Source organism: Pelodiscus sinensis, chromosome 17 (genome assembly GCF_052426305.1).
Source record: "Pelodiscus sinensis isolate ZL-2025 chromosome 17, ASM5242630v1, whole genome shotgun sequence".
Classification (NCBI taxonomy): Eukaryota; Metazoa; Chordata; order Testudines; family Trionychidae; genus Pelodiscus; species Pelodiscus sinensis.
Window position 1 is genome coordinate 26,089,049 of NC_143068.1, and position 25,565 is coordinate 26,114,613.

At 44.9% G+C, this 25,565-nt stretch overlaps 1 protein-coding gene across 1 annotated transcript in view; it reads left to right on the forward strand.

Moving 5' to 3' along the window:
• Positions 1–4,007, forward strand: part of STK4 (serine/threonine kinase 4) — a 99,848-nt gene extending 95,841 nt beyond the window's left edge. Inside the window, exon 11 of the mRNA XM_006132258.5 lies at positions 512–4,007. Coding sequence (XP_006132320.1) covers positions 512–670 — 159 coding nt within the window. The 3' untranslated portion in view covers positions 671–4,007. The remainder of the gene's footprint in view (positions 1–511) is intronic.
• Positions 4,008–25,565: the final 21,558 nt, after the last annotated feature.

A 25,565-nucleotide genomic window follows, 5' to 3' on the forward strand; every position in this document is an offset into this window, starting at 1 on the left:
GATAAAGTTTAGGTAAATCTGTTTTATTGTTTTATGGTTTGGGAAATGGGATCTGGTCTATGCATTTAAAAATGGGTTTTGCTCTCCTTTGTAACTAAGTTCCTGGCCCATAGTAAATTTCTCCTCCATGAGTATATTGTTTTGGTACTGTTCCATCTAGTCATTATGCTTGCAACAGGAATATTGTGGTGATAATAAAAGTTCTTTCTCTTTTCTTTTTATTAACCTGGTAGTGGTTAATTTTTGTGTCTTGGTTTGTACTTTAGGAGTGAGATTTCCCAAGTAGTCTCTCCCTGGTTGCTTTATTAATAATTGGGTGGTAGCAGCGGAGATTTATACCAAAGTTTTATACCAAAGCCTGGTAGATAAGGTTTTGGGGTACTTTTGATGGCTCCCACTCCTGCATTTATCATGCCAGAGTGGGGAAGGAGCCATGACAAGTGGTGATCTGTTCTGTCAAGGACTTGTCCAGATTCTGAAGTTGGCATGCACTCTGTTTTCTTTCTGCTAGTTAAAGAGCTGGGGCGTAGAGGAACTTCAGAGGAGACTCTCAGCACTTGATCCCATGATGGAACAGGAAATTGAAGAAATCCGCCAGAAGTATCAGTCTAAACGGCAGCCAATCCTTGATGCCATCGAAGCCAAGAAACGTCGGCAACAGAACTTTTGAGAGTGTCACTGGTAGAATAAATGTCCTCCCTCTGAAACAATCAGAACCTTGATTTTTTTTTTATGACTACTAAGCAGATTGATTTCTATTGAAATGTGTTAGCAAAGTAGGGAGCAAAACTTCTGCTCACTTATATTTCCATAGCACCTTTCTGAACTCAGGAAAGCCATTAAGTGGGACGTCCTGATGGATGGATAATGGTATGTTTTAATGTTAGATATATTTAAAATAGAAAGTATATTATTTCAGAGGAGTTATGTTACTGGTTTTAGATTAAACGTGTTTTTAAATCAGGGGAACAGACACAAATAAGGCTAATGGAAGTTGGTTCATTTTCTTGATGTAACTTTCAGTAGTCCATTTTCATCCTTTTGAATTTAATATGTACTGTGCTGTTTTAACTGCTGAATATCTTTTTGTACATACTCAGTTTCAGACATTTTAACTCTTACTTTTGTTAAGGTACCATGGAAAGTGTTAGCAAATTTGAAGAAGTCACTGAAGAGAGTAAACAAAAACATGCAGAAACTGTTTCTGCCCTTGGAAAGGAACAAAACTTACTTTAAAAAAGCCTGTAATGAACCCCATGCCTTACACTGTGTGCTTTAAGCAAGAGTTTTTTGAGACCGTAGTTTTGTCTTTTGTGTACTGTATGAATTAATACTGGTAGATTAAGCATGTTTTGCTTCCATCAGAAATGCTATTGTGCAGTTTAAAAGCCTCATTGACTAAACCAGAAACCAAGCAGAATTCCACTATAAAACAAAGCCAGATGCCTCTTCATCCACATCCTGAGAAATAGGCTTCATTTAGTTCCTACTAGAATTAGAGTGCTAAAAAGTTCGCTGTGAACCTTCTCTCGGGAAATTAGATATTTTTTGCTCCACTAGAGAGAGGATGCAAAAATATTTCACTAATTATGGTAATATATAGGGCTTTCCAATTTTAAGCTTTCATCTTTAGATGAAAAATTAATTGCATAATGGTTTGCTTTTTTCCTAAGAGGCCAAGTGCAGCAGAAAAGCTAAGCTGAAGGTAAAGATCAGTTACCCAAAAGAGCCCCACCCCCCACCAAAAAAAAAACTTTGATGCCAGATGAGTTAGGCAACTGACGTTCCAGCTTAATCTGTTCTGCATTAAAGATGGCTAAAATCAATCTGTTCCAGTTTTTCTGGACATGCTGATAAATAGTGCACTTTCTCTCTGGGATAACTATGTAAAAGTCTAGTTTTTTCGTGGTATTAACCAGTTGTGGAAAATCACCAGATGGTAAATATACAATCAGTGAGTCAGATTACCTTGAAATGATTTAATGAACTTACACTGACATGATGAAGAGCAAAATAGAAAAAATAATACAGGTATCGCCAGTCATAGACGCAGAGACAGAACAGTGGATGTGCTGTGCACAGGCATTAGAAGAGCAAAGCTAATATTGAATTCAATTTTAGGATACACTTTCAGTTGTATTTAGCTATTAAACATAAGATGAAATTTTTGAAAGAGCAAGTATTTCAGTGATTTTCTTTCCTCTGCTAGAAGGACCAGTTTTCATGTCATTCTTCTGAAACAGACTTTGGTACGACACACAGAATTAAATATCAGTGTCTCCTGAAATCAAATGCTTCTAGTAACAAAAGGGTTCCTGTCATAGCCATTGGAAGCATTATAGTTTTAGACCCTTTGTTTCTTAGGATTGTATGGCTGTTGTAAATAGTGAGCTCTGTTGGCATAGGAGTCATGCCAGTTAATACCCGTGAGGATCTTAACTTCTAACATCCTCAGTTTTATCTCAGCTTCAAATACACAGAGTTACTATAACTGATTCAGTGAGCTCACAGCCTAGTCAGGCAGACTCTGGAAGTAAAGGGAAGCAGCAGGCAACATGTTCTGGAACCGCATCGGAACAACACACACCATGTACACCCACCTTAACCAGCTATTGGGAAGTTATGATTTTTGGTAGTGTCTGATATTTCAAAGGTTTCTAGGATGAAGATCTTTCTTGAAAGAAACCAGGTAAATTAAGTTAAAAATCATGTTTACAGCACAAGCTAAATAATGTAAACCTCTGCTTTTGTTAGTAAATAGCTAAATCTCTTAGCAATAAGAATTTGGCGATTTAAATGAACTATGCAGGCTAGTAAGCGCCTGTGTTGACAATACAGCACATTAGGCTGAACACAAACACCCCATCTGCAGTACTTATTAAAAATGCATGCAATGTGTTTGTGCAAAAATATTTACAAAAGAGGCTCATATATTAAATTTTTTTGTGGTTAATGTTCATTACATTCCCTTGTTTAAATGAAGCTTCCAGAAAGATGATGCACTGGTTCATTGCTTAGTTACTTCTAGTACATGTGCATTTTGCCTCCACATGATGCACAAGTACAATATGAGTGAGTTGGTAGCAACTTAGCTATCAAATAGAGCATTCTGTGGGGAATGGTTTCTTTGTATCATATTTACCACTAGCAGACAAAACTTCTTCCACCCCCAAGAAGACATTGGGAAGCCCATGTTTTATTTAAAACACCAAAGTTGGGTGCTTGGTTTTAGTTTTCACTTTGGGTACATAACTTGATTGCTGTAATTGGTACTTGCAGTCAAATATAATGTAAGTGAAATAGCCAACAATTTCAGTAAACGTTATAAAAAAAATCACAGCTGAAAAACCCAAATATGTGAAAGTAAGAAGTGGTCCAATAGTTTAATTTTCTCTTAAATCTGCCTTGCGTGCCCATAAAAGTTGAGTTATTTGCTTCTCTTGGAATTTGAACAGATATAGGAATTTTTTCACCTTCAAGAATTTGTAATCTTAGCTAGGATAACCTTTTCAGATTCTCTGCAGGAGTCTTACATGTGCTCACTCCTTACATTTCTCCAGCCTGTGACAACTGAGGCTTATATCCTGGGGAAAAAGGCTATTCAGGCAACATTTTTAAGCAATTTGTTTATTTAATTGTGAAATTGTATTCACATGCTTTATGGGTCCATATGCATTGCTGAAAAGTGTTCTGAACAAACTGCCATCTTGGTTTTCCAGATTGCAAAGATGCTGATGTGAGTTATGTGAGACTTGATAATGTGAAGTTTGTAGCTTTAACTTTTTGTAACAAATTAGTGACCTTGGCATACAGTGCTGACTTGAAATGCTATTTTGTAAGATCCGGCTGTTTGTATATATTAGTATTGACATTAGTTTGTATATGTATGAAATAGTGACTTTATTGCATTTCCTGTGAGTTTGATACAGGAGATCTTGTTTGAATGATCTTGCTCAAACATCTTGCCTTATTTGTTCAAAATGATAAATAAACTGCCCTAAATGAAAGTCACAATGTTTTGATTACTTATATGGAATTTTAAAAAGTCTTTATAGCACAGTATTTTCTTGCTACAGTTGTAAGTACCAGGAACGTCGAAACATCCTCAATCCTTTGAAGCAGTTTTCTTAAGGACAGATTGGTTTGGAAATTGGTAACAAGATGTAGAACCTGTCACCACTAGAGAACTGGTTACAATTTACACCTGAGGCATAAGCTTACTAGTGGATGACTCTTGAGTGGCCTAGGAAATGGGAATTCAGTCCAGCTTTTGTTGGACATTTTCCATAGAAATTGGTTGGACCCTTTTATACCTTTTGTCAGCCGGCTCTACTGAGATCAAATGCATGTGGAGACAAAACTCATTCCTTCTGAGCGGCACCTTCACTGCCACAGCTGCTTGCTGTTCCTGTTCTGTGCCTGGGACTTCACTCTGATACTTTGTGAAAATGGGCATGTGCACTAGGGACTTGAGACTCAGCTTTTAGATGCTACAAACCCCTGGTTAAGGTGGCATCTAAACACTCAGGCTACGTCTAGACTGGCATGATTTTCTGCAAATGCTTTTGACGGAAAAGTTTTTCCGTTAAAAGCATTTGCGGAAAAGAGCGTCTAGATTGGCACGGACGCTTTTCCGCAAAAGCACTTTTTGTGGAAAAGCATCTGTGCCAATCTAGATGCGGTTTTGTGCAAGAAAGCCCCGATCACCATTTTCGCGATCGGGGCTTTTTTGCACAAAACAATACCACATTGTCTACACTGGCCCTCTTGCGCAAAAGCATTTGCCCGAACGGGAGCAGCATAGTATTTCCGCAAGAACACTGACAATCTTACATGAGATCGTCAGTGTTCTTGCAGAAATTCAAGTGGCCAGTGTAGACAGCTGGCAAGTTTTTCCGCAAAAGCAACTGCTTTTGAGGAAAAACTTGCCAGTCTAGACACAGCCCCACTGTCTGCATTGTTGCTATACAAGTTCCATAGGCACCTTAGTTTCTTCCCCGGGCATGCAAACTACTGCCTGCACCTATCTCACACTCAAGTATCAGAGGGGTAGCTGTGTTAGTCTGAATCTGCAAAAGCGGCGAGGAGTCCTGTGGCACTTTATCAACTAACCGAAGTGTTGGAGCATAAGTTTTCGTGGGCAAAGACCTGCTTCGTCAGATGCATGTAGTGGAAATTTCCAGAGGCAGGTATAAATATGCAGGCCAGAATCAGGCTAGAGATGACGAGGTGGATCCAATCAGGGAGGATGAGGCCCACTTCTAGTAGCTGATCTGGAGGTGTGCATACCAAGAGATACTATCTCACACTGTAACTCCAGTGTGATCCTCAAACCAGGTGAAGATGGGCATTCCCCACTGCTTCCACATCCTGGGTGACCACTCTAGCCACTAGACTAAAATTATCAAGGAAGCAGCATGGGGGACCAACCACCACTTCCTCAAATGACTTAGCTGCCTGTCTGCAGAAGGGTTCATGGCTATAGCTTGGTGCCTCCTCCAGCCCCTACTTGGATGCTTTACTCCTTGAGAGAGGCAGAGTTCAGGACATGCCTCATCAGTATCTCCCACTGGCCAATTTAGGCAGCTCCCTGCTGAGTGTGTTGGTATTCTGAGGTATCATATGAAGCGGGGCCAAGGCACTTAAGCACGAATGCAGCTTAAAGGCATCTTCATTCAATGGGATCTACAAAGCCTAAGCTTGGCTATACATGGCATCCCAATGCTTGAGTCCTTTCACAGTTCTGAGCTATAGGGCATTAGTGAGTGAAGTGTTTATCCTGCTTTGTATTCAGTCCCCTGCAGAAGGTTGGGGTCTGCCCTCGTTGGTTACAGGTTTACTGTGTCTGGAGATGGAAGATGGACATGCTAGCTTTACAGAGTTGATAAACTACACGTTAACCTTTAATGGTTCCTTTGTCTCTGTACAACTGAATGAAATAATTGTTGTGGGTCATCTGAATGTTGGGCCTTTTATAAACATAGGAGCCACTCATCATTCCTGAGACCTTGAAATTTGAATTAGCAGTAAGTTAAAGATGAGCAGTGCTATCCTTCCCTGACAGTGCACTCCATGTTCGACACTATTTCCTCAAACTGCTGCTGTAGTGGGAAAATCTAAACCAGGGAAGGATGGCAAAGCAAAGCAGAAGAAATGGAATTGATGCTGGATGTGGACGAGTCACCTTTGGTTAGCCATGCTGGAAGAAATTAAATTAGGTCAGAACAGTTAAACCTTAGCAGCACAATTCCAGAGTTAACAAGGAGTGGGGGACACTGTAGGGGTTGCCGCAAAATGACTGATGCCTGGAGATGGGACATAGCGCAGACCGATTCAGAACACAGGTTCTCCTTCGAGAGACGTCCCTGGGAGTGCTCCACATCAGGTGTAGAGTGTCCCAGCGCCTCTGGACAGAGTTTTGCTAGCAGTGCCTAAGCTGGGCCGCACATGCACGGCGCACAACGCACGCAAACTCCCTGACTAGCTACGCGCATGCGTGGCCTTCAGTTCCTTTCTACCATCCCCGGCTGTGGACGGAGCGTGGCAGTGTTCTTCTCTCCTCAGCACACTTAGTGGTTAAAGTAGTTAGTTTTTAGTTTTAGTTAAGTCTTTCACTGTTTCTTAGTGTTTATATTAGATTAGTACTAGTTTAAAAAAAAAAAAAAAGCAGTGCAGGGTTTGAACTGCCGCTTCAGCATACAAGCCGGTATGAGCTCTCCCGGCTTCAAACGCTGCACGCTCTATAGCGGCGCGATGTCTGCCTCTGATGGGCATGACTCCTGCCTCAAATGTCTGGGGAGCTCTCCATTCGTGCAGAGATTGAGATTGCCCCCACTGTGTTGACTCAGGTCTCACAGAGAGGAGCTTATACTGAAAAAGCTCCATAATGACAAAAGACATGCCTCTGACCCAGGCTCAGGGCACAGCTTAATACCTAACAATGATAACTCTAAGCCCTCTAAAAGAAGGACAGGATCATTACCTGATGCAGCAACCCACCAAGAGGCAGTCTGAGAGAAAAAAGTCAGACCACTCAGGCAAGAACCATCTGAGCACGTTTGGCCGCCCAGGTACTTCAGGCGAACAGCGTAGTAAGCCTGAAAGCGCTTCAAATGCTGCACCGACAGAAGCAAAGTGCCATTCTGTGCCAGCCTCAGCAAATCCAGTAATGCTTACCCCAATGACTGCTGTACCGGTACCTCAGCCTCTCAAGATGGGGCCCAGAGAAGGAATAGAGCATTCTGTGAATACTGACCCCTCCGTTTCAGCAATTAGGGGCTAGAGCTCTCCCTCTCAGCTCTGAGGTAATATGGGCTCCTCTCAGTAGCACAGCCCCCCGCATCACAAACTCTCCTGGTCACCTACAGGGAGAATAACGACTTGCACATTGATGCATTTCGTCACTCCCCTAGAGAAGGGCAAGCTCGTTACCTCAGCAACCCACCAAGAAGCATTCTGAAGTAAAAAAGTCAGACCACTCAGATAAGAACCGTCTGAGCACGTTTGACTGTCCAGGTACTTCAGGTGAACAGCGTAATAAGCCAGAAAGTGCTTCAAACGCTGCCCTTACAGAGGCAACAGGCCACTCTGTGCCAGCCTCAGAAACCCCGGTAATGCTGACTATTTTGGCAGCTCCACCGGTACCTCAGCCTCTCAATATGGCACCTATGAAAGAGAGCACTCTGTCAATACTGCCGCTTTCTCTCAACTCTTGGGGCAATAGCTCGCCCTCTTAGCTCTGGGATAAATGGGCTTTTCCCAGCTACTGCAGCCCCCCGCATCACAAACTCCCTGATCACATACAGTCTTGCAGATTGATTCATCTCTTCACTTTTAGTGAAGACAGTTACATTTAGTCACTGCTTTCTGATTACTCCGATCCGTCAAAGGGGAGAGGATTTTGTCGCTTTTCATTACATCTGGTCCCTGATTCAGAAGGGTCACTGGGGATACAGTCACTTGCAAGCAGACCTTATCAGAGCGCAAATGATTCCCTGGGCTCCCTATCTGTGGACACCTCTGTCCATGGCGTACCCCCCACAGTGGCAAATGTGGAACTAACCTCCACAACAGTACAGAAAGAGACCATTTAAAATTAAACTTATAGATAACTCATGATCTACTGAATCTCCTCACAGGCACGTTAGGAGGCGTGATAATGAGAGCCAATATTCCCCTATGTCAGCAACAGGATCTTTGGCTCACACAACATCATTAGCTGATATGGGGGAGGCAATGCTACCTCCATCCGCTAACACTTTGGAGGACATTTCCTCTTTCCAAAACTTACTTAAAACAGTTGCACAAGATCTAAATATCCCTGTGGAGGAAGTACAGGATACTCCCCACTAGCTCACTAACATCCCACAAGCTGAATTTCTCTTCACACATTCTCCCCACCCCCCAATTCCCTTATGGTGGACGCTGCACAGTTAACAAATAAGCACCAAAATTACTTAACCCCATCTGACAAAGAAATAAAAGATTAGACTCGTTCGGTAAAAAAGTATATGCTGCAGCCACACTCCAGCTGAGGGTAGCAATTTATTCAGCCCTGCTTAGTAAATACTATTGTAATAATCACATGAAAATGAACACATTTATTAATGATCTGTCCAAAAGCAAAAAATGCACATTTCAAAGCCATTGTCTCTGAGGGGCATCAGTTTCCGCATATAGCGTTGTAAGCGGCTCTTGATGCAGAAGATACAGCCACAAGAATGATGGCTACAGCTAGCACTATGCAGCTGGCCTCCTGGTGCAACCCTCTTCCTTCATCACTAATTACCTCAGACACATGGGTCCAAACCATTTTCAGTACATGGTCCTACTCTTTGGACTCTCTACAGCTCTGAGAGTATTTTCCAAGATCCTAGTAGAAGTCACTGCCCACCTCAGGAGACAAGGAGTTACCATATATCCCTACCTGAACGACTGCCTAGTCAAAGCAAGGTCCAGACACGAGTGCCATCAACACACATGGTGCTAGACTTTCTTCATTCTCTAGGACTTCTAGTGAACCATCCCAGATCAACACTTACACCCATGCAGACCATCCAATTTATTGGGGCACACCTCAACTCTGTCACAGCCAAAGCCTCCCTCCCTCCTGACAGAGCTACTCACATCAGCCTCTTGGCATTATCCCTACAGGACATGCCTACAGTCACCACACTCGACTGCCTTTCCAATCTACGTGCAGAGCACGTTCTGCGGGGGACCACACTCTTTGAACTGTTCTCCCTTCTACGTGAGCAGCCCAGCCTGGGAGCAAGGTGTCCGTATTACTCACTTAATAACTTACCTGCACCTGCTCCAGCCGAGCAACCTCGGTCGCATACCTCAGAAAAGTTCCACTGGAGGACATTTGTGCAGCAGCAACGTGGTCCACGGATCACACATTCGCAAACCACTACTCCCTTTCCTCGGGTCCTTTACGCCATACTCAGTGAACAAAAGCTGTCGTGCAGACAGCATACTTACCGGATCCAAAGTCCCTACCTCCATAAGATAGACTGCTTGTAGTCACCTGATGTGGAGCACCCCCAGGGACGTCTCTTGAAGAAGAACAGGAGGTTACTCACCGCCTATAACTGACGTTCTTCGAGATGAGCGTCCCTGGGGGTGTTCCACTACCCTCCCTTCCTCCATTCTATTTCGGAAACCTATTAAAAATAAATAAATAAATAAATAAAATCTTGTCAATCACGCTCCTCTGCCAGATTCCAGATAGAGAAGGAACTGAAGGGAGGCGGGGGGCCACACATGCACATAGCTAGTCAGGGAGTTCGCGCGTGTTGTGTGCCGCACGTGCGCGGCCCCTGCTGAGGAACTGCTAACAAAACTCCATGCAGAGGCGCTGGGACACTCTACACCTGATGTGGAGCACCCCCAGGGATCCTCATCTCAAAGAACGTCAGTTACAGGAAGTGAGTAACCTCCTCTTCCTGGCACATTTTGGAAGGCCAAAATGAAGATGGGAATTGCGCAACTTCTGCGGTAGCAGTGTCATTGCTACCTTTGAACTGCTGTGCATTGTCTCGAATACTGAAATTCACATGCCTAGGGTTAATGCTAGGAGTATGATACACACAGTAAAAATAGCTAAGGATGGCAAAATAGATCGCTGGCAGAGTCGCGCAAGAAGTTGCATGAGCCAGGGCTGGTGCTTAGATCTTATCCCCCTGAACTTTGTCCCATGTAAATGGGAAATCTCCCGCAAAGTGGGGAGTTATAATACTGGCAGAAGAGCCCGCTTTGTCTTCCTCCTATGTATATAAATTAATAACACAATGTAGCAGTATACTGAGACTTGAAGGCGCCACACATGATAAAATGTAAACTCCCGGAACTGTTAACTTAGGGAAACCCTCATCTCCCTCAGTCGCTAGATAAGTTCCTGAGGCCATGTTCTAATAGTGAGCGGGGAAGTCTTACATAGGAGCCCTGTGAAGGGGGGAGATTCCAGCTCTCCTAGTTCAAATACTGTCCTGGCTAGTTCAGCATTTCAGCTGGTGTCAGAGGACAAAGCCACAGCCTGCTCCTATTCCCAGCCATCCCTCCCCTGGCCTGCATTCTCTTGTCATCTCTCTTGCTCTTGTTTATCAGCAGGGAAGCTAGAGTCCTGCTATAGAGACAATGTTTGACAACTCTTCTACCTAGCTTTTGGCTCCAGCCAGGTTTGTGCCGGAAGGGGAACAAAACCCGCTCTGCGGGCAAACAGAAACAAAGCATGATCAGCAGAGAGATCCTCAACCTCCCCAAATGGCAATTCTGTTACTTCTAAGCACAGATTAATTTAAGTCCCTGTTAAAGGCCAAGCTGACAGCCAGTATTTGTATGAACAAAATTTGGCTCCCTCCAGCACTCCCAGCCCATTCCACTTCATCCACCACTCTTTCCGTAAGACACATGCTATGCTAGGGCTGCATGGACAACAGAAGCCCCTACACCAGTGGTTCCCCAGCGTGGTGCCCGCAGGCATCATGGCGCCCGCCGAGGCATTTACATGTGCCCGCCAAGTGCTCAGGGCCGGCCCCACCCTGGGTACGTGGCACATGCGCCGGCCCTGGGCGTGTGGTGAATGAGTGTCCCCGCGCCCGGGCGTGCGGCTCATGGGGAGCGCCGGCCCCAGGCATGCAGCGAATGGGGAGTGCTGGCTCCGGGCGCACGGCTATGGGGGGGGCGCTGACCCTGGACGCACAGCGAATTGAAGGCCCTGCCCCTGGATGCGTGGCGCATGTGTGGCCCCACCCCCGGGTGTGCGAGCGGCCCCGCCCCTGGGTGCCCAGCACGTGAGTGCCCCGCCCCCAGGCGCCTGGCAGCTCCAAAAGGTTGGGGACCACTGCCCTACAGCATCCTTTATTGCAGCATCCTTTGCGAGCTCCTTGGTTGGTCAGTGCAGCAGAAGGGAATAATCGTGAACCTCCCTCCCTTTAGTAAGTGGATTGTTAAAGTGGGAGATATCCTAACCTTTGAAAAAGCTGATGACCTATAAGAATGACCTGTGTCATTCAACAGGATGAGGTTTAATAAAGAGAAATGCAAAGTGCTCCACTTAGGAAGGAACAATCAGTTCCATACATACAAGATGGGAAGCGACTGTCTAGGAAGGAGCACGGCGGAAAGGGATCTAGGGGTCATAGTGGACCACAAGTTGAATATGAGTCAACAGTGTGATGCTGTTGCAAAAAAAGCAAATATGATTCTAGGTTGTATCAACAGGTGTGTTGTAAGCAAAACTCGTGAAGTCATTCTGCCGCTCTACTCTGCACTAGTTAGGCCTCAGCTGGAGTACTGTGTCCAGTTCTGGGCGCCACATTTCAAGAAAGATGTGGAGAAATTGGAAAGGGTACAGAGAAGAGCGACAAGAATGATTAAAGGTCTAGAGAACATGACCTATGAAGCCAGGCTTCATGAACTGGGCTTGTTTAGTTTGGAAAAAAGAATATTAAGGGGGGACATGATAGCGGTTTTCAAATATCTAAAAGGGTGTCACAAGGAGGAAGGAGAAAATTTGTTCCTCTTGGTTTCTGAGGACAGGACAAGGAGTAATGGGCTTAAAGTGCAGCAAGGGAGGTTTAGATTGGACATTAGGAAAAAATTCCTAACTGTCAGGGTGGTCAAATATTGGAATAAGTTGCCAAGGGAGGTGGTGGAATCTCCCTCTCTGGAGATATTTAAGAACATGTTAGATAGACATCTGTCAGGGATGGTGTAGACGGAGCTTGGTCCTGCCTTGAAGGCAGGGGGCTGGACTCGATGACCTCTCGAGGTCCCTTCCAGTCCTATGATTCTATGATTCTATGTGTGCCAAACTCCACAGCCACATAGCTACCAACCATGGAATGATCCTGCTGCAAATAAGCCAAAGACTTACTGCCTAACATCTTGATGGACTCATGCATGTGTGTTGGGATGCAGTGTCCCACTCTGGAGCCACACCCTTATGTGTACTGTTGTCATTGTGCTTTTTCTCTATATTGAAAATTTTACACACGTTAGCTCAACGTTCTTCCTACTTTGTAGCTTAATCCGACAGTCTATCCAGAAACCTAAAAGAGAAAGTTAAAGGTTTTACATGAAATCCAGTCAAAATCATTTGAGTGGTTTTAGAACTAAATTAGTTAACTAATTGCATTATAAGCATTAATTAATATGTCATGGACACAAAACTAGATACATGCACAAAGGGGGACTCTCTTAACACTAGAAGAATGAATATTTGTATTAAAACGGTTTAGCTGTATATTTTTAGAGAGTTTGTGTATCTGTCCGTGAGTCTTTTTGTTCAAGAACTCCTACATCGTAAGAACTGGGGCCACTAAATTTGGGATGCAGTTTCCTCTTACCCTAACAAAGCAAGGTCAGGGTTTGGTTGTGCCAGGAAACGGGAAGTGCCTGGAATTGGATTGTTATCCAGAACATAGAAAGAGAGGGGGCAGAGAAGAGGGACACTATACTTCAGAGTTACCACTGGGGGAAGCAAGTGTAGAGGAGAGAGATATTGCAGAGTGACCACTGAGGGCAACTGCACCAGCGGGACAGTGGCCAGCTGGGGATGGTGATCCAAGTCGGCTGCCACTGGACTGGGTAAGTGGCCCCCCTTTCCTCAAACAATGCCAGACAGGGATGAGGGCTCCCTGCCACTGGTCCCCCTGCTTCATCCCTCCTGGACCACCCCAAGTGCCAGAAAGCACAGCCTAGCCCCCACCTGGCAGACCCCCACTGAGGAGAGCCCCCCCTAGGAGAGGCCAGGGATGGAAACAATGATCCAGCCCTGGACAGATTAGGCCACGGGGGAAGAGGAGGGGTTGCAGCTGGAGACCTGGGCCAGCCCCCAGAGCCTTGTACCCTCACTCCTCAGACCAGCTGAGGCAGCCCCTGTAGCCTCCCTTTCCCCCCGCCCCACCATTTTGCAAAAAAACACCCACTCAAAAAACATGACTTCACTTAAAGACTTGAGAAAATGTAAATTGAAATGCAAAATTGAAAATACAGTGTTGTTTCTTGACTGATTGCTGTTGACTCCAAAAAGCTGCTATTGGAGAAAAAATACCGACAACCTGCTCGTTTAATACCATGAAATTGTGTAAGACTACAAAAATACTGGGGCAATACACAAACAGCAAATGAACTGTGGGAGTACTGAACATTTTTCAGCTGCATCCAAAGATGTCTTCTTGGAGATTCTTCCTAAAGACTGCAGCTTCTCCAAGGAATTTTTATATTCTCATGCAATCAAATGCATTGCACAGCAATGGAAATGAAAAAAATATTCCAATGTTACAGGCATGGACTTCAGCATACCACAGCACACCGTCACCGAAGAGCTAGTTCAGTGGGGGAGATAAACTTTTACAAAATTAAGGAATCCAGAGCTCAGGACAATTGTATAAAATAGACTCTTCTATTCATTGCAGTCTGTAGATGAGTTCTCTGAATGCACACTCATTGGTGTAAACCTGTTTATCTGCATGATCTCTACTTGAACCCTTTATGTGCACATTGCAAATACATGCAAAAGTCCTGCATCCATCCGTGTCCTTCCTACTATCTATTGTAGTTATTTTGTTTATACTCCCGTGTCTTGCTGTGCAAAAAACACAAAAGCAAGAGAAATCTGACAGACTACACACAAAATGTTTTCAAATACATAAAACAAGTTGCAAAAATATTATCTGTTAGCAGAATTTTCTATGTTAGTGCTGCGAATTCATAATGTTATCATGAGGCTGGAAAGATCTGATGTTTTAGAACCCCAGCACTTAGAGAGACATCACTAAGAGAAACTCAACTTCCATATTAAAAAATAGTTTCTGCCCTTCATTGCTGTTGAGAAAAGTCTGATGCTGTAACCCAACTGCAATAATTTAAAGCAGGGCTACTCAACATGCAGCTCGTGGGCCACATGCGTCCCGCAGCCCCTTTGTTTGTGGCCTGTGGTGCAGTTTGGATTTATGCAGGGCTCAACACGCAGCCCGCAGGTGGGAGCCAAAACAAAAAAGTAGTCACTATAACGGTCTTCTGTTGATATGCAATTTTAGTAGTTAAATTCCTGGACTGTTGTTGCTCATTAAGTTCTGTCATATGAGTGGAAATCGGGTAAATATTGCATTTTATTAATATCAGCAGAACTGACTTAAATGGGGCCTGTATGTTGTATAGTTTAGCCTTAATCTTTGTATTTATGCCCATCAGTGTGAATGAAGCTATTTGCATATAGATTTGCATGTATATGCAACCACACTTAAGCTGTGGCCCTCGGCATGTACTATGAGTATCATTGTGGCCTCTGGGGCTTCCAAAGTTAAGTAGCCCTGATTTAAAGGCTCAAAATCCAGAAAGCAAATAATCCCAAATGTGTGGTATTTGTTTGTTTTTAACCTCATGATTTTCAAGGCATGACGTTTTTTTAGGGGGGCCCTGACTCGTAGTTTTTGAACATTTGTGGTAATGCAGTGATAAAATTAGGTAATTAAATTAACTCTCCTTATAATCTTAGTATTTTAATCTTTAGCTAGAAGAAAACACTTCATCTGATTAGCTTTTAATCATCATCTTGTGGCAAAAATAATCAATTTAATCAATCATTATTTTCTCAGCCAGGAAAGCAGCTTTTGTAGCAACAACTTGATAAAGTGATTAATTTATTTGCCTATTGTACCACATGAAAATACACTCTTATGAAAAGTGATTAGGGTTTTGATTAGACAAATCATGATGACCACACCATCATGTCAATGTTCACTTAAGAGGCCCCATGAAAGTGAGTGAGTCTGCTACTGTTCATGCAAATTATGCTTTCAGCTCCAGAGTTGTTTTTTGCAACTGCCTTTTGCACTTGGTTTCATGCCCTGAAGCATGGTTGGTAACCCAAGTGTGGGCTATGATCGCTTATTCCTTTGACTCACATAGTCCAGCCTTTATGCTCTGATTTCTTCCTAGCTCTGGAAAACTCTAGCAGCACAGGTTTTATCTTGTATGCCAGCCATTAGAAAAAACAAGGAGTTTGATGACACTTTAAACACATTTATTAGGGTATTAGGGCATATGTTTTTATGAGCCACACCTCACTTCCTCAGATGCTGAAGCAAAAAAGAAAAAAAAAAGGGAAGGGATACAGAAATGGGAATGTGATATTAGTGCTAATTAAATCAGAATGGATATGGCTCATCTTCAATACTGATGAGATGGTGAGAGTATCAGAATGGGAAATTATCTCTTGTAATGTAAGGACCACTTTAGGGGACTATTTAAACCACCATTTCAGGTGTCTATTGAAACCATGTTTTAGGGTGTCAGATTTGTGGTTCTCACATTACAAGATGTAATTTCTCTTTCCGGTACTCTCACATTCTCATCACTATTGGAGGTAAGCCATAGCCACTCTGATTTAATTAGCACCGATTTTACATTCCCATCTCTGTAACCCTTCCCTTTTTTCTCTTTTCATCATCTAAGGAAGTGAGTTATATCTCACAAAAGCTTATGCTCTGATACCCTAATAAATATGTTAGTCTTTAAAGTGCCACCAGATTCCTTGTGGTTTTTGCTGAAACAGACTAACACAGCTACCCCTCTGGAACTAGCCATTAGGATTTCCCAATAGGTTTCCAGTCCTGATACAATTACTCAATAATACAACTCCTTGCAGCATCACAAAGTGTAGAAAGCTAAAATCATCTTTAATCCTCCAGTCTCATTCTGTGGTTCTTAATTGAGCAAAATTCCCCTATGAAGACAATGGTGGTTTTGTTCAGTTGAGGGCTGCAGAATTTGTCCCAGGTGTTAGTGATTTTCCTCTATTACTAGGGTTCACATGTTTTTCCATTAGAAACCCTAGTAAAGGTAGGTTTGTAGCATTGTCATTTCATAGAGCACAGTGAGCTGGAAGTTAGACAAGGGTTTTTATATATAATTTTTTCCAGCTATAAGGTAAGTGAAAATTAAATCCTATTGATGCTAATCATTTGGTTAGTTTTAGCTAAAAAATAAGGCCTGCTTCCCTCTACATTTCAATTCTGTCCCTGGGGACAGGTTTTTAGAGGCCAGAAAGGTGGTTTCAAAGTCCTGTAGCAGTCAGAGTAGTGGGAACCGCTCCAGCCCTTCTGAGTTTGTCATTTGAGCTGTCTGCCCAGAACATTTCAAGGACAAAGACAGTCAATGCCAACACAGGGAGTCTCCGAGGAGAGAGAAAAGGGTGTATTTTGGTTCTCCGAAAACCGTGATGGCTACTTCAGAGCTACAAAAGGTAGCAGCTGTCATCCGTACAGAAAGGCTGGCTGGGGAAGAGATCTTATAAGAGGGCAAGTGTGTGTTGTAGAGCATGAGCGGGAGACAGACACAAAAGGAGGGTATTTCTAATGGACTCTTACATCACAGTTAGAAAGTGGGGTCACTAATAATTACTGCACAGTGACCTGCGAGGATTCACTATTGGATGCTTGTGCAGGTCTCTGAGGGTACAAAGCACTGAGTACTAGGTCATTATTCCAGACTGCATTAATTTACCTGGGAGAGGCACCTGTGAATTACACAACTTGGCAGGTAGCTTCTTTCATCTTTTATATGTTGGTAGAGAGGCTACTGGGCCCAGCTTGCAATGTTGCCATTTCATTGTTTACCCCTTTTCCAAGATCATTGATGAATATGTTTAAGGGGGAGAGGGTTCCTAATACAGACCTCTGGGAGACATCACTAGTTATCTCCCTCCATTCTGAAAATAGGCCATTTATTCCTACCCTTTGTTTCCTCTTTTAACCAACTACCAATCCATGAGAGGACCTTCCCTCTTATCCCATGACAGCTTACCTTGCTTGAGAGACTTTGGGGAGGGACCTTGTCAAAGGCTTTTTGAAAATCTAAGTGCACTATAGCCACTGGATCTCTGCCCCCATTGTCCACATGCTTGTTGATCCCCCTCAATGAATTCTAGTTGATTGGTGGGGCATGAACTCCCTTTACAAAACCATGTTGAGTCTTCCCCAACAAATTATGTTTGTTTATGTGTCTGACAATTCTGTTCTTTACTGTACTTTCAACCAGTTTGCCCAGTGCCAAAAATCAGGCTTACTGGGCTGTAATTGTCTTTTTAAAAATTGGCATCACATCAGCTGTCATCCAGTCATTTAGTGCAGAAGCTGATTTAAATTATAGGTTATAGACTACAGTTCTGCAATTTCATATTTGAGTTACTACAAAATTCTTGTGTGAATAATATCTGGTTTTAGTGACTTATTACAGTTTATTAATCTGTTCCAAAACTTCCTCTAAAGACACCTCAGTCTGGCCTGTTCCTCAGATTTGTCAATCGAAAAGAATGGCTCACCATGGGATTTTTCCACAAGCTACACCTATTCCTCATATGCGCAATTCTATTGACTCCATTAGAATCGTTTGTCTGAGTAAGGGTTGCCGGAAATAGCTCTAGTTAGCTAAAGTTTGGGGACCCTAAGAGACACATTTCAAGTAAGGCAGTGTATTAATTACTTGTTCTGTAGTATAAGTTTGTTACTCAGCATTTCATTACCCCCGATGACTCCCAGATCAGTGAGGTTTAATATCAGTGAGTGGTGGAGAGCAGAGAAGCCCCAGAAGTAAGATGAAGGCCCCTGAATCTGGATGTTTTTTCTGTCCCCCTGATCATTAGAGAGTTGGGGTAACCTGGTTCCTATGGTCCCTCTGGATATAGCAACAGTGTTTACTGCAATTCCCCTATCAAATCTGTATTTTAATTCCAGGAGCCTACCAGGTGGCCATTTTTAATCAGCGAAGTAGTAGCTGCCAGCAGACATTTTATTTAGTTTTACTTCATGACAGGAGCAGAGATTACACTGCAGAACATAGTGAACCACTGGGGGAACAGAGCAAAGCCCCTGCTTTGTAAAGGTGAATGTCAGGCCGTTCTGCAGTATCTGGGCCCTCCCCAGAATCCCATTCACTCTTAGCTCCTGAGCACTGGATTAACACTACATTTACCATTTTCCAGACCGTTTAGTCAACCACTCCCTTGTTTTCAAGTGGTGGATACAATGCCTTCTGTGCAGCTTTTCTCTCAGGTCAAGAGTCCAAGCTGCTGTTTTCTTTTGTCTCTTTGGAGGTCCTTATGCAGCTCCCAGCTCTGCAGTGTCTGAGCATCTCTGGCTCTGATGTATTTAGCCTTGAAATATCCGTAGCCGGTGGGCCATGCTACCGTCTCCATGACAAATGGGGAACACCACTGAGAGGCTAAGGCCAGGCTCCCTGTACAATGCCTTACAGGATGAGCCACAAAAGCCAACACACTAACTTGGAAGCCATCTAAACTAACTAAGGGGAGATACCTCACCCTTTTCTCAGCAATAGGTGCCTTTAAACAACTAATAAAATCATCCAAAGCTCAGGACTTGGTGGTGATTGGGGACTTCAACTACCCAGACATCTGTTGGAAAAATAACACAGCAGAGCACAGATTATCCAACAAGTTCTAAGAATGCATTGGAGACAATTTTTTTTATTTCACAAGGTGGAGAAAACTACTGGGGGTGAAGCTATTCAAAATTTCATTTCAACAAATAGGGAGGAACTGGTTGAGAATTTGAAAGTAGAGGGAAGCTTGGGTAAAAGCACTCATGAAATGATAGTGTACGTGATTCTAAGGAATGGTAGAAAAGAGAAGAGGAAAATAAAGACAGTGGATTTCAGGCAGGCAGACTTTAGTAAATGCAGGGAGCTGGTAGGTAAGGTCCCATGGGAAGCAAGAGGAAAAACAGTTGAAGCCAGTTGGCAGTTTTTCAGAGACATTATTAAGGGCATAAGAGTGCACTGTTCCACTGTGTAGAAAAGATAAGAAATCTGGCAAGAGACTTAGCCAGGAGATCTACAAATCAAAAAGGAGTCCTATAAAAAGTGTGAACTAAGACAAAGGACAATATAAATAAGTAACACAAGTACGTAGGGGCAAAATTAAAAGTTCTCAACCAAGTGGTTCTAATCCAAATGTACACGTAACCCTGAGGCTACACAAAGCACACAGAGATCTTCCTGGAGGTACATCACCTCATTTAGACATTTGCCTAGTTTTACAACAGGTTACATAAAAATCACTAGCAGGGTCACTACAAGTTAAAATTTCATACAGACAACATGAGGAAGGAAGAAATTTTCCAGCAGTGGTGTGCTCTGACACTTTTGTATTTTTATGTCTGATTTTATAAGCAAGTGGTTTAAAAGAAATCAAAGGTCGAGTACGCAAGCCAAATCAGGCTCCTGAAAGGGGCAATGTAATCTGGAAAGGTTAAGAGTTACTGGCTTCTATAATGCCCTCTAGCCTTTGTAAAGATGCCTTTAAAGAAGTTGAAACAGTTAAGAAAAAAATGTTGTTTCATTTTGAATTGTAGCCCTCTGTTTTTCCATTGGAAGGTTCCACCAGACTTGAGTTAAAGGCTGATTTTGAAGCAGGTCAGGTCATGAGGAGAAATGGCTGGACCCAGTTTGGCATCACATTTACAAGATGCGGGAGAGTAGTCAGCACCACTTGGTGTTCAGGGGCCCAGGAAGTGCACAGCCTCTGAAAACACCCCCCCTGAAAATTGCTACTTTGGTTCCAACAGTTTCTGATCAGCCTGGTCTGACTTCATAGGCCTTTCATGGGATGAGGGAGACAGAGTCCGAATGGGGCTTGCTTTATACTTAGGAAATGTATCATTACGGATTAATGTTGAGGGTCCTTTCTGGGCATTCCTCACACCCACTTGCCTGGCACACACTCCCAATCACAAGGCTTTGAAACTACCAATCCATGTTTTCACCCCCTGCAGCACGTGGATTGAACTAAATGTAAATTAATGGTGAGTAAAATCACCAGGCAGTAAAATCCAAGTGTCTCAGTAATGTGTACAGTCCCTTCTCCAGCCTTCCAGGGAAAGGCGCCGTTACTTATGCTGCTGTTGGACAGCTCACAGCATGTTAGCTCCATTGGTATATCTGTGCTAGGGAACAGATGAGGCATTTGCACTTGCGTGTTTGTTAGGAGAAAATGGTGATGAAGCTATTTAGAGGCCGGTGACATACACTTCATTTTGTTCCAGCCCACTGATGTTCCCCTGTAAATATCCATGAGTGCCTAATGCTGCTTTTAAAGCAGCTTGTCACAGGAACCCTCCTTCTATGACTCTCTCTCTGCAAAATAGGACAGACCACACAATGCACAACAAGGCATTGCCAGGAATATGCTGATTTGCTGTGTCCATCACAAGTCATTCTGGAAATAGGGAGTTTGCCCCTGGCTATTGAAGGGTCAGGCAAGCGAATGGTCCCAACCCAAGACAAGCCAGTTTAATTTTGTATAACATCAAAGCTCTGAGTTGCCCCAGAAAGAGAACCAGATTGCATGATGGGTCACTTAGATCTTTAATAAAATATACAGTTTACATTCCATGCATAGATACAAAATTACTTTACATGCTTTAGTTATTTGCATAATTCCTTCAATAAACATAGTTTTCACATTTAAATTACATTTTGCTACTGGAATATTTATGGAGTGAAGGGAAACCCCTTCCTTGGGTAGCAGGAGCTGGTAGACTCCCAGAGCAGAAGGGTAATTCCTCAGTGATTGCTTCTCACTGAAAGGATAAGTGAGTCTTGGATTGCATCAGTGTTGAATTATTGATACAGGAAGACAGATTAATAATATCAGTGTCTAGCTATCTTTCACTCCTCAATGTCTCTCTTGGCACCCGTGTACCCCATGTGGTCATTCCTGCAGTGGGTTTGAAAGGGTCAGGACTAACCAGCTGTTTCTTGCCTACCTCTTGACTCTCAGCAGCTTGTGTTGCTGAGAGCTGCCGTGCCCACAACTGAATGAAAATTGGGCATTGTTGGGCACAGGTGTTAGGCCCCGATTTTCACACGTGTGCAAGTGTGTCTATGCCCATGAGAGCCATTTGCATCAGTTAGCAGCTGTGCTGTGTGCTCTGCCCCAGCGAAATGCACAGATGGTCAATTGGGACATCTCATTTCAGAAACTACACACCTAGGATATTCAGCTGCACAAATACAATACCCTGGGTCTCACTGGATTTGTGACCATATTATGTTCTCATCTGAGACCTTTAAATGAAGGAGCAGCCCCATTTTCCTCTAATAACCAGCCTTTCACTATTCAAATGACAATTCAGGTTCAAATTATAGAGCCGTGGTGTCCAACCAGCTCCGAAGCAAACTAGCCACACTCTACTGGCAAAACGGCCACTCTACTGGCTACCTTGTTGGACACCAGCTACAAAGCCTGGGCTAAGATAAAAATATCTGTGGTTAACACTCAGCCAGGAGCTCTAACAGCAATTCTAATAGGAAACTCCTTTGTGTATATGTCTGATCCCTCCGAATGACTCGCTCTGCAGCCTTTGCTGTAGTTCTGACTGGTGGGTAATCTTCAACACCCTCGCAACCAAAGTGATGCTAGACTTGAGCTCACGACAGCTCCTCTCAGACACAATGGGCCATGTCCTCATTCCCCTCTCTAGGATTCTGGTATGGCATAAAGCTATCTCGGTGGCACCTGCTCCCACCTCCCTCCTCTCTCCCCGTGTAAGGAACAGGAAGGGATGTGAGACTCCCACAGTCTCTGGCAGAGTGCTGGTCCAGCCTGCCCTGGGATTAGGGGAACAAAGAGGTGGCTTAGAACCACCTTTCCCAGCTTCCCCTGTCCCATACTGAGCCAGACTCAGAGACAGCACAATATTTACAGCCTTTGTTTCTGCAGCAGGAAAGCAGCCTTTTAAAACCTTGGCCTCTCCATGAAGAGTCCCCTCTCTACAATGCTCTGCTTGGTTTCCAGGGAAACTCCCCCTCCCCAGCATCAAGGTGCACAGATACTATGGTGCTCAGGGACCATAAGAGAGAAAGCAACCATATTTCCCTATGCTGAATACGGGGCCCATGGTAAAATTACTCATATTCAGGTGCAATGGTAAACAGCAATCGATAAGAAGTATGATGTTAATTTGAACATTTGTACTTTAAATTGAGGAGTCTCTGTCTCTCTTTCATGCACCTCTCTCATTTAGGGCTGGGATTGTCTGACTCGACCCTCCCTGCCCAGTACTCTCCACCCTCCATGCCTGGCTGGCCCCCCAGGACAGACCTGCCTCTCCTGGTGCCGGGCGAGGTGTCTTCCAAGGCAAGGTGTGTAGAAGGGGTGCCACCAGGCCTGCTGATGGCGGGACAAAGAGGGAAGTTGCCCTAGAACCTGGCAATTCAAAGGGGCCCAAGGCTCTGGCCGCCACCCCTGCCAAGGCCGGAACCCTTGGGCCCCTTTAAATCACTGCTGGAGCACCATGCTGCACACTCCAGGCAGTGCTGGGGGTGGGGTGCCGTGCTCTGGGCACTGCTGAGGGCTGCCTGCCCTCAACCTCACCCCTTCTGCCTTCAGCCTTGTCCCTTCTGGGACTGTGGAGCTGAGGGGCCCCCTCATCTTTCCAAGGGGCCCAAGGAGGCTGCTGGCTCTGCTGGGTGCTACGCAGGATCCCTCTCCATATTTCTGCCAGGGTTCACAGGAGAATGTGGCCAGCAGCAGGCTTGTGGCACTGTGCAGGAGGAAAGTGATGGGAGCAGCTTCCAGCACACAGGGGTGAAGGGATGATCTTTGTGGAGCTCAGTCTCTTCTCCGCTCTCCCTTGCTCCTCCCCACTTTTCCCCACAGCTTGTGATTTGTCCCTTCTTGCCCACACAGTGTTGAACGCAACTAACACCTCCAGGCTGCTGCTGGCTACTGACATAACCGAGCCCCCTCCTGTCTCCAGCACCAACAGAAAAGGATTAAGCCCTAAGGCTGCCTTGTGCACCAGGGCTTGGGGAACCAGAACCGGACTGCAGGGGATTCAGCGAATACAGCCAGAAAGGCAGCTTAACAAGGGAGGGTGCAGTCCCATGCTCCCTAGGGGCAGGATGGGGGTACAGGTGGGGGGGGTCTCTGGTGGCTGTTGTGGAGCCTGCAGGTTCAGGGTGTGAACAGGCTGGAAATCACCACCACCATTTTCCCCTCCCCCATTTGAGAGCTTAGCATGGCATGGCGAGGCTTCCTGTGCCAGTGCTGTGGTACATGCAGGGGTTGGCACCTTCTGGCCAGTGTCCCAGAGTGGAGGGTCTTGGGTTTTCCTTGTGCACCAGCACAATTAGGGATGGAACAGTGTAGTCCATTAACTGATTAACCAATAAGCAAAAGCTTATAGGTTAATGCTATAGACTACACACATTTCGCACACACACCTCCCTTGCCAGTAAATATTTTAGCAGGCTGGCCAGCAACCCAGCTCAGTCCTGGCTCACGCCGGGTCCAAGACCTACCCCAGCTGCTGCTCTGCATTTAAAGTGTATTAGGAGCCAGGAGGGCAGGTAGCCCGGCTCAGTTCTGGCTTGCGCTGGGTCTGGGAGCTCCCCCAGACAGGGACGGCTGCCACCCCGTGCTGCTGCCTCTGTGTCAGAGGCAGCTGCACAGGGCAACAGGCAGCAGGTCCATGAGAGGAGCTGGTTTTTAAATTGGCCCCCCCTTGTTGACCAGCTCCCGCCTGGCACCCTGTGCTGCTGCCTCTGATACAGAGGCAGCAGCGCGGAGTGGCAGGGGCTCCTTGGGAGTGAGGCCAGAGTGCACTGGCTGCCAGCCGTACCCCTGGGGACTATGAAATAGTTGACAAACCAATAGGAATTCATGAGGTTAATTGACTATTCAATTAACCGATATTTAATATCCCTAAGCCCAGCCATGAGTATTGGGGGAAGGAAAGAGCCTGTTGGCCATGTTATTAGTGAGCTGAGTGCTCCACCAGGGACTGGTTCTTCACACACGGCTGGGAGTGGGATTCACCCCACTGGGAGGGATATGGGTGAGGACAAAGGGGCAAAGCACAGAGATAACAGTGAGAGGGGCAGATAAAGGACCAATGGGCAGGAAGCAGAGGCAACACATAATGGACCACTGGCCTCCACTCATCAGCCACTACAGCTCACTGCACACAGCAAGTGCCTGCTGGGCATGGGACGGGGCAGGGCCTGGCTGGTTGAGAGCCAGCACACAGCAGGGGCTGTGCTGACAAATCAGGAGGGGAGCAGTTGGCCCTCTGTGCTGCATCTTTACTCCTTCCCTCCTCCCACCAGTGCTGGTGAGTGGGCAGCTGGCAAGCAGGGATCCATGAAGCACTACTGATGGGCTGGGGAGAAGAGAGAGAAACAGAAAGTATGGGACAATCTGCCCATTTTTTAGAAAAAATCACGGCACTGTCAGGAGAGCTTAAATTTGGACTGTCCCTTTAAAAATGGGACCTATAGACACCCTAATAAAAGAGGAATCATTTTGCACAGCCGAGGAGCCCCTGCAGCAACGGTTCATTCACAAATGTGGTGAGAGCTCAGACAGGCTTTAGGAGGAGTCTTGGCAGGGAGCCCAGGGCCTGCCCATGATGGGCCACGGGTGGTGATAAATTAAAATCAGAACATCTCCATTTAAAAAAACCAACCCAGCCCCTCCCCCCCCCTTACACACATGTATTAATTCTAATGCAGCCTGAGGTCTAGTCTTGTCACTTTTCCCCTTTAGTTCTAACAAGCTTTTCCTGATCTTGGGTGGCTGTAGGGTGATTAAATCAGTCCTCAAAGTCCATACTGAAGGTTAATGCAATGTAATGTTTGCAGCTGAGGCCATGGAAACATAAATTGGCTGTGGCTACAGGAAAATGTTTAGAGCTTTGACCTTCCCAGTGCGCCCCCCCCCCCCATCCTCTGGCCAATAGTGGCTCAGACATGATGCTTATTAGTTTGCTCTGGTGGAGGGCATGCTCTCCAAATGTTTCTATTTGCACATTATAGGCAAATTTTCAAGGCCTAGAGCCTAAGCAATTGCAGGCCTGACTGGCCACAGGCATTTCCTGCAACTCGGGTCCTTGCACACACAAATGGCCAGCTCCAATCACCTGCACTTTGCACTAGGGATCCATTCTGCATGCAGCTGTTTTAACAGTGCACAGAAATGCAATGACATGCACACATCTTGCACAGGCAAGTAGACGGCTGTTAGGAAAAGCAGC